At 39.6% G+C, this 17,644-nt stretch overlaps 1 protein-coding gene across 3 annotated transcripts in view; it reads right to left on the minus strand.

Annotated features, from left to right (window-relative positions):
* The window catches only part of PLPPR1 (phospholipid phosphatase related 1), a 350,894-nt gene that overhangs the window by 13,319 nt on the left and 319,931 nt on the right, over positions 1-17,644 (minus strand). For all 3 annotated transcript variants that reach the window (XM_024734435.1, XM_024734434.1, XM_024734436.1), the window contains exon 5: positions 98-348. In XM_024734435.1, coding sequence (XP_024590203.1) covers positions 98-348 — 251 coding nt within the window. The remainder of the gene's footprint in view (positions 1-97; positions 349-17,644) is intronic.

Genomic DNA, 17,644 nt, shown 5'->3' on the forward strand with positions numbered 1-17,644 from the left:
AACATGACTTTAAAAGTCACCAGAAGTAATGAAAGAATGCGGGGGAGGATGGCGGAGAGACCCATCACAGCCAAAACTCCACATGGGTCATACTCACCGTGGCGTATAAGGCGGAGTAAATGCTCAGAGCAGCATGTTTGGAGGGAAAGGACCTCCTAGCCTTCTCTATCACTTCCAGGTCCCCAGTACAGATGTTCCCGTTGTTGATGAACTGGTGGTGAGCCCGGCAGTCTGTGCTGGTGTAGTTGGGCTTGCACACTGTCAGGAAGTACGGCGTTAGGTGCCCCGTGACCACTTGTCCGGCGTTTACAAAAATATCAGTAGCAAAAAGTCCAAAAGCAAATACCCCTATGAAGAGATTTAAAATAATTAGGAAAGGTGACATACCCCATCGATTGGTTTTGTCCCTGAGAGAAAAACAGCGGTGAGAGTCCATGACAACCTATCAGAAAGGTTCTCCCCAGAGTCAAATTGTCCCCTCACCTTTATCTTTCCAGGGAGTGGTGCCTGCTTCCCAAACCACTGTTTCTTCCAAATTGGTGCAGTCACGCTGCTGTTAGCATTTCATTATTTTGTATAAGTAAATTAGAAGCAGCATGTGCTAATGGAAAGAATTTGAATTTTGGAGTCATGTAGAGCTGGGCTCCAGACCCACCTTTGGTGACTCGTTCACAGTGTACGTTGTTGACCTTCTCTGAACCTTGGTACCCTTATCACAAAGTGGTTGGGGGGAGTGATACCTCAGAAAGGAGTTGGAAAGATGAAATAAAATATGTGCAAAACACCTGCTGCGTGCCTGGCATTAAGTAGTTACTCAACATTAGTTCTCTTTCCTTCTATAGAAAATATCTTCCCCCTGGTCCTTTTGGAAATGCAGATACTCCTTGGAGGAGTTATCATGGCAGGTGAGAGAATGAGGTTGTTAGAGAGTCATCCCTAAAAGAGGGAGAAGGATCACTCTAGAAACCTTGATTGAATTGGATGTTTCATTTGACGTTGGAAACAGAAAAGGAGGAGGAAGAGTGTTAAAGATGAATGTTGTTGACTGTATCAGATTACCACAGAGTGGCTTAAACCAACACAAATGTATTGTTTTACAGTTCCAGAGGTCAGAAGTCCAAAATAGGTTTCACTGGGCTAAAATCAAAGTGTTGGCAGAACCGTGTTCTTTCTGGAAGCTCCAGAGTAGAATTCATTCCTTGCTTTTTCCAGCTTCTTGCCTTCATTTCTTGACATGTGCCCCCGCTCTCCCCCTGCCTCCCCGGCAATCATATCATACGGCAATCGTATCATACGAGCTCTGCTTCCATTGTCACGTTTCTTTCTGTGACTCACTCTCTTGCTTCTCTCTTATAAGGTTACATTGTCTACCTGAATAATCCAGGACAATCTCAAAATCCTTAATCTAATCACACATAGAAATTCCTTTTTGTCATGTAAAGTAATATATCCACAGTTTCTAGGGGTTAGGACATAGACATTTCGGAGCGAGGAAGGCGTTATTTTACCCACCATGCTGACTTGGCCTGCTTGGCCAAGAACCCCGTGGGTAGGCTATATTTCCTGGATTTTATCTGTTCTCTGGTAAATTCCACAGGAATATAGGATTACCCCCAACAAGCTTGAACATGAATAAGCAGAATTCCCTATAGGAAGTTTCACTGTGGATCTTTCAAAGCCTATACATACATCTATAGATTACCTGTGGACTGTTTTCTGTTAAATATATCAAGAGCAACTGTGCAGAGCCAAGGTACATACAAGTCATCTGAAGAGATAAAGAAGACTTTTCAAGTGCGACTCAATTATGGGAGAAGTTGGCAAGTGTGAGAGGCAGCGTTAACCCTTGTAAATGTCAAGGATCTGCTATATTTTCAATTAAATTTCTATCCAATTTTGACTTCCATATTCAATGTCTTGAATCTGCAAATTGTGCTGACTTCAGCGCCTAAAAGTCAATCCATTAGAGCAGAAGCAAAGACAAGTTTGGCTGAAACCTTCATCCGGTTTCAATTTTGACCTGTACTGATTGTTATAATTTTCTTTTTTGTGGCTTTGCCAGTATGTGCTTTATCAGAATGAGAACTGGCTCTTTTAATACCTTCAGCCGGCTCACACTCATAGCATCTGACCTCTGAGAGTAGGCATTCACTGATCATTCGTGGTAATTTTCACCCACAGGTTCTGGAAGTCTGGTTAGAAATTTTTTTACATCTTCAAGCAAGATTCTCAAAGACCAGGTCCCTGGCTTTTTCAAGGGGCAGTAAGTCTGTCTAGACACACTTTTCCAGGAAACTAGGGTAACATGTGATTTGAAAAGGGAAAAGTGACAGCATCTTCCTCTGGGATTTTATTTGTCAGAATGCTTCCAATCAGGGCGAATTCTTTCTGAGATAGAGGATTTCTAGGCTCCTTGGATAGGTGTCTGAAGTGCCAAGTCCATGGTCACAGTGAATCTGTGACAGGCAAGTTTCCACTTTGCTGCCATGTGATATTATTGCTGAAAGTTGCTTTCCCCTCTTCTCTTTGCCTCTCCTGGATTTTGTCTGCTTCTCCTGACGGCTTAACAAGCATTTGCTTTCCAAACATTTCATTCTGGTGTATTTGATGTACCTTCAGAAGGGCAGTCCCAGTGATTCCACTTGCCTGGCATGGGCCATGCCAACAAAGTGCAGTGGAAGCGGCAGCGGTGATTCACAGACAATGTCAGATCATACAGGGCTTTTGTAAGAAATTCCAGCTATTCCTCTGTTAATCCTGAGCTCCTTGTGTGTCTGTTACAAGCCTCAGAAGCCAAACAGAGCTGCTTTCGTCCTCAGAGTCAGATAGAACACTGTTTATGGTCTCCTGTACTGCAATATATGATTTGAAGGAGATGCTTTTAAAGTGTCTATATATCCTACCTTGGTGTCTAAAATTCTTTGAGATAATCTTTTTGAAATTTTAACAGATACATTTTTCATTCCTATAACCCTCCCTAGCTGGTTCTACTTATCTTATGGCTCTGTTCCCAACGGTGTTCCTTGTTTCAGGGGAGCTGATCACATTTCGGAATGGATTTATAGCAGACACAAAGTCTAAAAGTAAAGCTCTTTTGGCTTGCCAGAGCTATGTGCTTGAGACACGTACTGCTGTTTTTGTTTGGAATTCTGAAAAGACTTGGACGGGAAAACCAAGAGCCATGGTCTATAGGATAAGACCATTGAGTTTCTAAAATAAACCCTAGAATGGGGAAGATGAGGCTGAGGGTGTCTCCCAAGGAGACAGAACCCTGCCTGGTCTGGTTGTGAAGGAGTGAAGGGGCATCCCATGCTCCTTACCTCATGCTGGCTGTCAAACCCCAGGGGCAGGGCAATAGAAACCTCCAGAATGATTTTTGGAAATCAAGTTGAAGCATGTCCTGTGCCTCCCAGGGATGTAGCTCAGGAGCCCTGGACAACTTTTAGAGAAGTTCCACATCCAGCACAGTATCAGAACTACAGGAGCCTGCACTGGCAATGTTGGAGGGAGGATCAAATTGTTTGAGCCCTAGGGTTCCTCCCAAGACCCATACATGCTGGCATGGAATGGGTTAACCACCTGTGAATTCCCACATCCCTAAGGGGTGAACGGCATTGGAATGCTGAGAGGACCAGGAGGCTAGAAAAAATGTGGCATTAGGACAGAGACTGGCATCTGGTGATGGTGTTGTCTGCAGTCCCTGTTTTGATGATACAGATCGCTAAGGTAACCTGAGCGTGCCTCTTCTTTGTGGCCTCAAAGGATCTGACACCCATCAGGCAAGTCAAAGGATGAAGAAAGAGGAAGATGAAAGTGGTTTTTTTTTTTTTTAGAAAACAGTCCTTTTTCCCCCTTCTGAGGGTTTTACCAGGATCCCTCTGATCTCAGACAGGATGTCTTTGGACAAATTAGGATCTTTGATCACTAGTAAATTATGACATGTAGGTGAAACTCTGTGATCTGCTTCTTGCCAAGGAATCAGTGCAGAGTTCTATCCTTTTACTCAACCAAGAATGTAGTGGGGGAAAGCAGTGACGTACGCAGGAAATGCGTACGACAAAGATCTTCAGCCAAAGATAACTGGTGTACTGGCAAATGATAATAGGGCTCCTATCAGGATCTCTTTAGGCCTCCCAAACAAAGAACTGGTCCAAATACAGAAGCCAGACTGCTTGTTGCTGAGTCCACACAGGAGGCCTTCATTAGGAAGCCTAGACCCGGGCTGCAGAGTAATAATTAGCAGGGACTGGTGGGGTGAGCAAAGAAAGGAATAAATTCCTTTTAGCCACAAAGAACCTGTGACTTTAGGTGGAGCCTCTGAACTGAAGGCCAATTATTCCATATTAAATTATAAGTGTATAATTTTCCAGTTTAAAATGGCACTTTGCTAACAGCCTCTAATAGAGCACCTCTCAACTGTCCACTAAAACATAAACAATGACAGTGAAAAAAGATGGAGGGCTTCCCTGGTGGCGCAGTGGTTGAGAGTCCGCCTGCCGATGCAGGGGACAAGGGTTCGTGCCCCGGTCCGGGAAGATCCCACATGCTGCGGAGCGGCTGGGCCCGTGAGCCATGGCCGCTGAGCCTGCGCGTCCGGAGCCTGTGCTCCGCAGTGGGAGAGGCCACAACAGTGAGAGGCCCACGTACCGCAAAAAAAAAAAAGAAAAAAGATGGAAACTCACAGTGCCAACCTGAAGGGATAATCAGGGAGGGATTTCTATCTCTCTCTCTCTCTCTCTCTCTCTGTCACACACACACACACACACACACAGTGACACACAGTTTTACCTCATGGAAAACCTGAGCTTCTCCTCTGAGGACAAAGATCATGGGAGAAAACCTAGGGAGATTTCCTTTCTCTCCTGTCTGCCCCCTGAATCAGAGATCCAGGATTTAGACTGCTCAGAAAATAGGGATGCTGTCACTCCACTGGATGAGTTCTGCTCTTTGAATTTGCCTGGGACTGTCTCCTCTCCTCCCTTATTCTGCTAAATGTATTTAGAGACACACTGTGGGACAACAACTAGGCAGGAAGTGCTTGCTCCTGAGAGGAACAGACACGCATGCTGGGCGCCATAGCTTTGCATGCACTGCATCGTCATGGCAGTGGCGGTATGAGGAGACGCCAGTTCACTGGAGCTGAGGCACTCCAGTAGGAAGCCTGCTGATTTGGGATTGGACTTAGCCCTGTGCACACCAACCTGCCCTTAAGCTTAAGCTCTGAAGAGTGGGCCAAGAGCCTCTGTTGAGGAAAACTGAGTGTGTATAGATCTTGCCCCACTCAAGACTGAAGAGGGAGAAATAATCACACATCACATGGGGTCTTGGGGAAAAAAAATACTATACTCCTATTTTTATTTTTTTATGTTGTATGGTCAATTTATATGTAATGTCTAAAATAGGCAAACCCACAGATAGAAAGTAAAATAGTGGACATCAGGGTCTGGGGAGAAGGGAAAATAGTGAGTGACTGCTAATGGGCATTGGATTTTTTGCGGGGGATGAAGAAATTTTCTGGACTTAAACAGAAGAAAGATGGTTGCTCAACTTTGTGAATGTACTAAAAACCACCAAACTGACCACTTTAAAAGGGTGAATTTTGTGGTATGTGAATTGCATCTCAGTCAAAATAAAATAAAATAAACGATACGTTTGCATATTTGAGATATAGATGCAAATTTATAACTGCTATATATATAAAGCACTTTTGAGTTTATAAAGTTTTGTTTTTGTTTTTTATTGAAGTATAGTTGATTTACAGTGTGTTAGTTTTAGGTTTACAGCAAAGTGATTCAGTTACACATATATACATTTTCAAACTTTTTCCCTTAAAGGTTATTACAAAATATTGACGCTAGTTCCCTGTGCTATATAGTAGGTCCTTGTTGGTTATCTGTTTTATAATTAGTATGTATATGTTAATCCCAGACTCCTGATTTATCTCGCCACTTCCCCTTTGGTAACCATAAATTTGTTTTCTATGTCTGTGGGTCTATTTCTGTTTTGTAAATAAGTTCATTGCATCATTTTTTTTTTAGATTCTACATATAAGCAATATCATATGATAGTTTTCTTTCTCTGTCTGGCTTACTTAGTATGGTAGTCTCTAGATCTATCCATGTTGCTGCAAATGGCATTATAGCATTCTTTTTTACGGCTGAGTAATATTCCATTGTATAAATATACCACATCTTCTTTATCCATTCATCTATTGGACATTTAGGTTGCTGCCATACCTTTGTTATTGCAAATAGTGCTGCTATGAACATTGGGGTGCGTGTATCTTTTCAAATTATGGTTTTCTCAGAGTATATGCCCAGTAGTGGGATTGCTGGGTCATGTGGTAGTTCTATTTTTAGTTTTTTAAGGAACCTCCACACTGTTCTCCATAGTGGCTGTACCAATTTACATTCCCACCAACAGTGCAAGGGTTCCCTTTTCTCCACACCCTCTCCAGCATTTATTGTTTGTAGATTTTTTGATGATGGTCATTCTGACTGGTGTGTGGTGATACCTCATTGTAGTATTTTTTTTTTTAACATCTTCATTGGAGTATGATTTCTTTACAACGTTGTGTTACTTTCTGATGTATAACAAAGTGAATCAGCTCTATGTATATATATATCCCCATATTCCTTCCCTCTTGTGTTTCCCTCCCTCCCACCCTCCCTATCCCACCCCTCTAGGGGGTCACAAAGCACCGAGCTGATCTCCCTGTGCTATATGGCTGCTTCCCATTAGCTATCTATTTTACATTTGGTAGTGAATATAAGTCCATGCCACTCTCTCACTTTGTCACAACTTCTCCTCCACACCCCACCCTGTCCCCATCCTCAAGTCCATTCTCCACGTCTGCATCTTTATTCCTGTCCTGCCTCTAGTTCCATCAGAACCAGTTTTTTTTTAGATTCCATATATATGTGTTAGCATACAGTATTTGTTTTCCTCTTTCTGACTTACTTCACTCTGTATGACAGACTCTATGTCCATCCACCTCACTACAAATAACTCAATTTTGTTTCTTTTTATGGCTGAGTAGTATCCCATTGTATATATGTGCCACATCTTCTTTATCCATTCATCTGTCGATGGACACTTAGGTTGCTTCCATGTCCTGGCTATTGTAAATAGAGCTGCAATGAACATTTTGGTACATGAGTCTTTTTGAATTATGGTTTTCTCAGGGTATATGCCCAGTAGTGGGATTGCTGGGTTGTATGGTAGTTCTATTTTTAGTTTAAGGAACCTCCATACTGTTCTCCATAGTGGCTGTATCAATTTACATTCCCATCAACAGTGCAAGGGTTCCCTTTTCTCCACACCCTCTCCAGCATTTATTGTTTGTAGATTTTTTGTGCGGTGATACCTCATTGTGGTTTTGATTTGCATTTCTCTAATGAGCAGTTGAGCATCTTTCTATGTGCCTGTTGGCCATCTGTATATCTTCTTAGATCTTCTGCCCATTTTTTAAATTTAATTTTTATTTTATATTGGAGTATAGTTGATTTATAATATTGTGTTAATTTCAGGTATATAGCAAAGTGATGCAGTTATACATATCTTCTGCCCATTTTAAAAATTTTTTTAATTTTATTAACATCTTTATTGGAGTATAATTGCTTTACAATTGTGTGTTAATTTCTGCTTCATAACAAAGCGAATCAGCTATACATATACGTATATCCCCATATCTCCTTCCTCTTGCATGTCCCTCCCACCCTCCCTATCCTACCCCTCTAGGTGGAATATTACTCTGCCAATTTTTTAAAAAATTTATTTATTTTTGGCTGCGTTGGGTCTTTGTTGCTGGGCGCGGGCTTTCTCTAGTTGTGGTGAGCGGGGGCTACTCTTTGTTGCAGTGCACAGGCTTCTCATTACAGTGGCTTCTCTTTTTGTGGATCACGGGCTCTAGGTGCATGGGCTTCAGCAGTTGTGGCACGTGGGCTCAGTAGTTGTGGCTCACAGGCTCTAGAGTGCAGGCTCAGTAGTTGTGGTGCACAGGCTTAGTTGCTCCGCTGCATGTGGGATCTTCCCAGACCAGGGCTCAAACCCGTGTCCCCTGCATTGGCAGGGGGGTTCTGAACCACTGTGCCACAAGGGGAACCCTCTGCCCATTTTTTTGATTGGGTTGTTTGTTTTTTTTGATATTGAGCTGTATGAGCTCTTTGTATATTTTGGAGATTAATCTCTTGTCGGTCGTATCATTTGCAAATATTTTCTCCCATTCTCTATAGGTTGTCTTCGTTTTATGATTTCCTTTGCTGTGCAAAAGCTTTTAAGTTTAATTAGGTACCATTTGTTTATTTTTGTTTTTATTTCTATTACTCTAGGACACAGATCCAAAAAGATATTGTTGTAATTTATGTCAGAGTGTTCTGCCTATGTTCTCCTGTAGGAGTTTTATAGTATCTGGTCTTACATTTAGGTCTTTAATCTATTTTGAGTTTATTTTTGTGTATGGTGTTAGGGAGTGTTCTAATTTCATCCTTTTACATGTAGCTGTCCAGTTTTCCCAGCACCACTTATTGAAGAGACTGTCTTTTCTCCATTGTATATTCTTGCCTCCTTTGTTGTAGATTACTTGACCATAGGTGCGTAGGAAAAAATACTCCTATTTTAAACTAGTATTGTACCGTTATGCTTCTTTTTTGTACCTCTTATCTCAGTAGGAAATTTATATGTGTGATTATTCAGTAATGTCCATCTCTCTCATTAAGGACTGTAGAATATGCAAGCTCTAAAGAGCAGAGAACACATCTATTTTTGTTCAACACAGTATCCAAACACCTAGTATCAAACCTGGTCCATAGCAAACAAATATTTGTGGAACCGTGAATCAATTGCTGAAGAAACTTCAGAGAAGATTGACAGGAGAAGAAGGTAAAAGAGCATAGGAACTTGTCCAAATTTTCTAACTCATGTTGGTGTCTCACATCCCTGATTCTGTTGAACATGGGTTTGACATGAAACCACTTGGCATGTATGATGTAGGGACCATTTTTCTTTTTAATAAGTGTCCCCAAATCCTGCAGAGTGCTAGGTGCCTTAGCAAAACAGAGGATAATTGAAAACTGGGGCTTTATAAGTGTCTCAGGAGTCAGAAAACTTGTAAATCATAATTTGGAAATCAAAGCACTCTCCATTTTCAATGCAGCAAGAATGAGAAAAGAACCTTAATTTGGAGTCTGAAGATCTATGCTATATATACAGGAAAGACTTCTTACTGTAGACATTTGTGAAGGACAAGAAATTGGAAATCATGACGCACCTGGGTACAGTTTTACATAGACATGCACATCTTTGGGACAAATTGCCCCATTTTTGATTCCGAGAAGTTGCAATGGTTGTCAGTTTAAATATTAACACGTGGGTACGTGAAAGCATGGCTCCTACATATTTTTCATGTGGAGAAACTAACACATAGAATTAAAAAAAAAAAGGATAGTGGAAAAGACATAAAAACAAGTTATCTGGGTTAGGTTGGTAATAGTACTCTCTGAAAAGGGGAGGGGAATCTTACTCCTTCCTCAGCATATGTTCTCAACCTCTTATCAAACATTTCTGAAAAAGGACTGCTCTCCTGTCTATGTTAGCAAAACAGTGCAATGAAAGAGAATTCAAGAACTGTGCTGTGTGAGATTAAGTATGGTTGAACGTTTTCTCATTTTCAGAAGTTAATCAGCTTTGTGAATCTTTTGTGGTAGTTCTTCTACAACGATGTTCAAAAAACATGGAAACACACTCTCAACTCAATTCCTGGCCTTTATTTTAGTGGGAAAATTGATGAAGATCTTATCCCACACAAACAAGTACAAGCAAGTGGCATGTGGTCACCATTTTGACAGCAGAAGGGGAGACATCTAAGGAATTCTATGTTCACTTTCCTCAAAGTACATTCTGATTCAATCACCAGGTCTTAATTCTAGATCACACCTTTGATCCAAGCACCATTGCAAATGGAATAGAAGATACAAAGAAACGAATACAGTTCCTTTTTGCTTTTCTTTTTGCCACATCAAGTTCCCTAGTGGGAAATCTCAGTGGAGAAAGTAATTGTGCTGTTGCAAATGTGCTCTCAATTCAGCTGTGAAGAGCCTTCCTTCAGGAAACAACCATTTCTTTAGAAAAAGAAGACATGGTGAAATGTTTCCTCCATAACATGTTTTATTCAAACTAGAAGTTTCCTAGTGAAGACGTTTTATCTGCAGTTACCATGTTCATCCCATTTCCTAGCAAAGTGTACTGAGCTGATGAGATGTCTAAATAAGATCGCCATGGATACTAGGTAATGATGATAATAATGTAGTCAATACACGGTGTTTAGTATGTACTAGGTATTATTCTAAATGCTTTGAAATATTAGTTCATTTACTTCTCACCACAACTCTTTGAGGTAGACACCATTATCTCCGTTTCACAGATGAGGAAATTGAGGCACAGAGAGGTCAATTAACTTGACCTAGTTCACACAGCTAGTAAGTAGAAGAGCTGGGATTAGACACTAAATAGTTATGGCTCTAAATCCAAACTCTTATTCACAACCCTCTAAGCTTGTATTTTCATGTACTTAAGAAAATATATGGGTAGGTGTCAGGCCATGAAAAAAAGCACTTTAGTTCTCACCCACGCACTGAGAAGAGGCAAGGATTTAGAACATGCTCCTGATGAAATGTTTGCCTTGTCACAACAGAACAAGAATTCCTCAATATTTTAGCCAATAATTTTCCAACAAGAAGATGATAGAATACCTAAGATATGTCATCATTGAATGAGGCACTTTTCTCATCACTTTAGCAATGAATCTGACTTTGTTTCTAGTATAATACAAACACCATCAGTGCAAATTGATCTACAAACATCAAATATTGTGCTTCAAAAGGAAGTTTCTGACAGAACCAAATACATCAGTTCCTTGGATAGTTAATTTCAAGGGTTCACAGAACAAGATTCTTGGGTCTGTCTTTCCTGTGTATGTCACAGAAACACCGAAGGCTGACCGGTCTATTGTCTGGATGTCATGGTTTTAATCTGAAGAACAGATTTTATTAAAATCAATCTGAACCTCAGTTACTTTATCTGTAAAAGAGGTTTTAAATAGACCTAAATCACTGGGTTATTAATGCAAATCGTAGAAACTAGTTGTAAAAAACATTTTGTAAATTGTGAGATCTATGTAGATATTAGGGACTCATTTTTATAACTGAGGGATGTGGATATCCTCAGTATTTCAAATAAGTTGATTATAAAATTATTTTGAAAACAGGAAAGGGGTAAGAACCCTATAATTCTAACAACCTCAAACATATATTCAACTCTGTGTGTTATTCATCTTTTGTATTAATAGAGCAACTTTTTTACAATACAATGAGCTGGTGGTATTTAAAGAATACTGTGTCCCCTGCATCGGCAGGCGGACTCTCAACCACTGCACCACCAGGGAAGCCCCCCCCACCCAAACGTTTTTATAAATGAAAGAGCAAACCAATACACTTTTACTCCCCCGAACCATAAAGTTGCCTGATTTCTTGATAACACGGTTTTATCTCAACAGGAGGGTCTTTACTCTTCAGTCAGGACAGCTCCTCAGGGCTTTCCTTCTCAAGGGTCAGCCTCCTCTCTCACTCTTGCTGCCTTTCAGTATCTGCTTCTCACTTCCCCTAGGCAGTGTGGGTCCAAACGCTGATAAGACAAAATCCTGAAAGTTCGCCAGAGGCAATGATAATTTTACAATAAAATGGCTGGAGGAGGAGGATACAGATAAGTCTAGAAAGTATACCTAGATACAAACTAAATGTGGAGAGGGAAGATTTTCGATTCCTTACCTGCCAAGAAATCTAAAATCAGGCAAGCAAAGCCTGGAGGGCTTCCAAATAACAGCCTTCAAATTCTGCCCTTTCTGATTCATATTATAAGAATACAAAAATATGAATAAGTATGATTCGTGTCAAGCTGTAGATCTGAATCCACCCCCATTCCCACCACCAGACCAGCCTCAAGGTCCATCAGCAGGCAGCTGCCAGCCCTGTTGGTGACCAACCCGTACTGATCTCCTGCTGTTGCCTTTTGCATCCGCATTTCCTGATCACTTTTATTATGTTCTAATGTAATAATTTACATTATTTTCAAAGCACACACTACTGTATTTTTCTTTTTGAAATTGAGGTGTGAGTGACATGTAACCTTATATTAGTTTCAGGTGTACAATGCAATGATTTGATATTTGCATATATAGTGAATTTTATTTTTTTTATCGTAGAAGACTTTGAAACTGCCCTTTATCAGTTGTTGGGAGTCATTTCTGATATTCAGACAGTATTTTTGTACCTCGCTGTGCCTGATTTTGGGTATAAATCTTTATTAATGTTAATATTAATAAAACATAAATAAATTTTTTAAAGTCTTTGAAGTACTTTTTTTTTTTTTTTTTTGCGGTATGCGGGCCTCTCACTGTTGTGGCCTCTCCCGTTGCGGAGCACAGGCTCCGGACGCGCAGGCTCAGCAGCCATGGCTCACGGGCCTAGCCGCTCCGCGGCATGTGGGATCTTCCCGGACCGGGGCACGAACCCGCGTCCCCTGCATCGGCAGGCGGACTCTCAACCACTGCACCACCAGGGAAGCCCTGAAGTACTTTTTTAAACCTTCACAGCAGTGGATTTCGACTAGGGTGATCCTGTCCCCAGGGGACATTTTGCAATGTTTGGAGACATTTTTGGTTGTTAATGGAGGAGGGGGTGTGACTGGCATCTGGTAGGTAAAGGCCAGGGATGCTACTATGCATCCTACACCCTACAATGTAGAATGTCCCCTCCTCCGTACAGAAAAGAATTAACTGGCCCAAGATGTCAATAGTGCTGAGGTAGAGAAACTCTGCTTTACAGCAAATAAGTTCACTGAAATGCTGTGAATTTGCACTGGTTAATGTGAAAAGTGCTAGGGAAAGCAGCAATCTTTAGTCCTTTTAGTTAGTCCTTAAGCATCAATCTTTACTTGTCTTTAGAGTTAGTCCTAAGCAGCTCAGTTAGACCTTTTATTTGAGTCCAGCCTCTAAACACTGGTGCTGGGAAGGGCCCTCAGAGAAGGGCCACTTGAGTTTCATGACTAAATAACTTTCCTCTTGACAATTAGAGTAACTTACAGAGTTCTGGGCCAGGAGTCTTGTTTGGGTCTGTAACGCTCTGGTTCAGTGAGGATGACATTCAAAGAGGAGCAGACTTGTTCTCTGCACTGAGCAGAGCAACCAAAAGCAGCCTTATCACAGCTTCTTGAGACCGGAGCAGAGCCTGATCCCTGGTTATGCCTTTGAAGTCAGCCAAGGCTCCCAGCCTCAGCATGCCTCCCCTCCCTGCCTCCAGAGCCACTCCTGGTCCCTAGTGGGAAGCACCAAACATCTTCGTCTCAAAGTCTGGTGGCTTGGCTGCTCATGGGGTCCAGAAACTGAGGTTCCCTTTATCCCCTAAGATCCATCCTGGCTTTCTCCTCCTCATCTATTTACCTAGGCTTCAAATCTGGTTCTTTTTGCTGAGTTCTAGAAATATCTCCATCAACTTATAGGCCCATGCCCTGCCTTGCTTTTGACATTTCTCTTTTAATGTCCAGCCTCTGGACTCGGAACTAAAGTTGGGTGCCTGGGCACTGCAACTGATTTTTAGACTATGCAGCCAAGGTCAACTTCCACAGTTAGCACATGGAGCTGGCCTAGTTCACTGGGCGCCTAGTTTCCTGGGATGGTCACTGTCCTGCTATGAAGTCACTGCCAACTCTAGACAATTCTCATTGTAGGGCAGCCTTTCCCTTCCCATTTAAAATTGCATATCTGCCTCCACAAACCCATTTCCTTTTTCTACGTTATTTTCCCCCATAACACTTACCTTCTCACAAACGCTATGATTTACATATGATTTATGATTTTTAGTTTAATGCCTGGCTTCCCCCACTAGAATATAAATTCAATAAGAGCAAATAAATCTCTGTTTGGTTCAGTAATATGTCCTCAACACCTTAATCAGTGTTTTGCATATGGTACATGCCCAAAAAATTACTTATTGAAGGTTGAAAATATCAGTCCCCCCCCCCATTTATAATTATAAATGCTGAATGCAAGTAGAAATGGACTGATTGAATCAAATGGAGTCTCCTTTCAGATAAAGTACATCTAAATGACTTTCAAAATTGAGAAGGATTTTCTAGTTCTTGAAAAGGCTGAGCTTGTCTCAGGGTATGAATTCTTACAACCATAAAACACTGTGACCTTTGAGGCTGCATTTAAAATATTCGTGCTTCATTTAGATCACAATTTATGGCAATTAATTAGCATTACATGAATTAACGTTTACCATAGTACTTTCTATTCTGTCCAGTGCTACCTAATCTTTAGACCTTACCTAAATGGCCTAAGACTTGCTTGGTATTTAATTAAATTTTTATTGGAAGTAATAATGGAGCAACTGTGTGATCCCAAATGAAAAGCCCATAATAAGCAGTTTCTGGATGACAGGCTATTTTAGGTGCCAAAAGACAATCTAATCTTGGTATATCTGGATCAGTTTTTTCTTTAACTCAAAAGAAAGTTATTCAAGACGGCAAACAAACCAAAACCCCTCATGGAATTCTAATGCTTTTTATTCATACTTTCAGTATTAAATTAAAAAGTTAATATTTACAAGAATATGATTACTCGAGTATATTTGTGAGTGAAAAGAATTTAAATATGATTTCCTTATTTTGTCTTTGTTGCTGAAAAGAGAATGTACAGGTTTATCTCTTTTGAGAACTTAGATCTGTGTATAGTTGTTCAATTTAATGCATACCAAAGGAACTGATGTAGGAAGGGAAGGAATGGAGAGGGAAAAATGAGGAAAGGGAGAAGCCTTAAATATGTGTCACTAATTTGACCACATTTGTTTTGATAAAACGTTGGTAAAATTTGTTACTTCAGGCAATTTCTTTCCTCCCTTCCCACATCATGTAACACAGTGTGAGAAATTATACAACAGTTTAGAAATGGTTACAGAAGTTAACTATGAGGGTTTATAGCTAAAGCCTGGGAGACCAGGCATCCTCTTTTTGTTTGTTTGTTTATTTATTTGTGGAAGTATAGCTGATTTATAATATTGTGTTAGTTTCAGGTATACAGCAAAGTGATTCAGTTTTATATATATATATTTTTCAGATTCTTTTCCATTATAGGTTATTGTAATAACAAGTTGTTGAATACAGTTCCCTGCGCTATACAGTAAATCCTTGTTGCTTATTTTATATGTAGTGGTGTGTATCTGTTAATCCCAAACTCCTAATTTATCCCCCTTGCCCTTTCCCCTTTGGTAACCATAAGTTTGTTTTCTATGTCTGTGAGTCTATTTCATCCTCCTTATAATGATGAGAACCATGGGGAAAAAATTTATTGTTGGATTTGTGAATCAGAGGAATTCAATCCTCTCTGTCAAGGTCAACACAATTAGCATTTGTCTACAGGAAGAGATGGTTTAATTTGCATGTTTCTCCCTTTGACTTGGCTATTGCCATTTTCTCAGTTAAAATTTACTTTGACTCTGTGGGGTAGGATGAGGGGCTATCTGTTCAAGTCCCTGCCACACAGCCTAGAGAAGACAGGGAATTCGAGAGCCAAGGTGCCACTTTCAGCTCTGCTTTCGACGCCAAACACTGTGTTAAAGGACTTGGCCATCCTTTGGGATAACCTCTATTTTTGCCACTCCTCCCAAAATGTCTAGCTGTTTTACTGATTTTAAAATTATACATATTTATGATTTTAAAAATTGGAAATTATAGAATAAAAAGCAAAAAATAAAATTATTCACCCATTAACGTACAACTCAGGAATAACAACAGTTAACTTCTACATTTCTTCAATCTCTTTTCTATGGGATACATGTACACACACAAATACTTACACACACAAATACATGTTCAGATACATATACACACATACGTATCATGTTGCATTCTTTTTATTTAGAAATAATCATAGGTTCCTAGTGTCTTGACTTTTTCCACATAGTGTTATATCATGAATAGTTCCCCTTTCATTAAAATTTCTTAAAAAATAACATTTTCTGAGATTGTACCTTATGATGGTTAGCATTATTTGTAAAAATTATATTATTGGATATTTCTAATTTATGTCATGACAAAATAATTTTAGTCCATAAAAATTAATTTACATTTCTGATCATTTCCTTAGGAAAGATTATTTGAAGTAGGATTTTGGATTAAAAAGGAGGCTTATTTTAAGGCTATTGAAATATACTGTCAAATTGCTGTGCAGAAAGGGTATATCAACTCAGTCTCACTAGAATTGTACTAGAATCCCAAGTTTTTTCTCATCCTTGACAGCATAAAGCATTATTTTTAAAAAGTATTTTGCTAGTCCACTGACCATTTTTGCAATGCGAAGCTGATTGTATTTGTTGGGTAACACTATTGATAATGGGTTCTAGAATAATTACATAAACTGCAAGAGCAAAGTCATGCCATTTCAGCTTAATTAGAATAGTTAGCTGAAACAGTTGTTATTTTCTAATGCCAACTGCATGGTGTGTATTTTGGTGGCTACTGGGCTAGAAAAAAAAGACCGTTAAGACCTTTACAATAACGTTTCTAATGCATTTTATTACCTTATTTTACTTTAATTTTTTCAAAGGAAACATCTCCATATAAAGGATCTTTACTTCAAGTAATATGTTTTTTTCTGGAAAATTTTAATCCACACATACTAAGTTACCCATCTCAAGATAGACCCCTCCCCCCATCTTCAACTCTCCTATATGAAGTCAGAATAGACTTTTGACTTTCTTTTAGAAATTGCCTTATTTACGTACCCTAATCTTTTAGAACTAAGCTGAAGAGAGGTAATAAAGTTAATTAAACAGGAGGCAAATGAATATTTAAGAATCAGCATTTATGGAAGCAATTTTAGGCAAATCTATGATTTAACAGAGTTTAGTTTTTGCTCTTTACTCCTCCAGAAAAATTATGGAAAACCTACTATGTGCCAGGCATTTTGCAATATGCTGTTGATACAAAGTGGAAAAAGATATAGTCCCTGCTCTCCAAGGGATCGTAAATTACAGTAGTCCCCCCTTATCCACGGGGGTATGGTCCAAGACCCGCCCCCAGTAGATGCCTGAAACTCTGGATCATACCAAATCCTATATATACTATGTTTTTCTAATACATATTTACCTATAATAAGGTTTAACTTATAAATTAAGTACAGTAAGATATTAACAATAACTAATAACAAAATAGAACAATTATAACAATGTACTGTAGTTAAAGGTGAATGTAATCTCTGTCTCTCAGAATATCTTATTGTACAAATTTAATGCCTTTTCTATCTTAACTAAGCACTTACCATGGCTGTGGCTGTAATTTTTGCAGTTTGAGGTGTGACAGCAGAACTAGCATGTATTACTTTTTTCTTCTTTACAATTTCACAAACAGAAGATTTGTTCTTAGTGTTCAACCTCAGCATGTGATTTTTTTCTTTCCTTATCGAGAACTTTTACCTTTTCACTTAAAGAAAGTACTTTACGGCTTCTCTTTGGCATATCCAAATTGCCAGCATCACTACTGTAGCGCTTTGGGGCCATTATTACGTAAAAGAAGGATTACTTGAACATAAGCT

The sequence above is a fragment of the Neophocaena asiaeorientalis genome, unplaced genomic scaffold (assembly GCF_003031525.2).
Source record: "Neophocaena asiaeorientalis asiaeorientalis breed wild unplaced genomic scaffold, Neophocaena_asiaeorientalis_V1.1 scaffold192, whole genome shotgun sequence".
Taxonomy (NCBI): domain Eukaryota; kingdom Metazoa; phylum Chordata; class Mammalia; order Artiodactyla; family Phocoenidae; genus Neophocaena; species Neophocaena asiaeorientalis.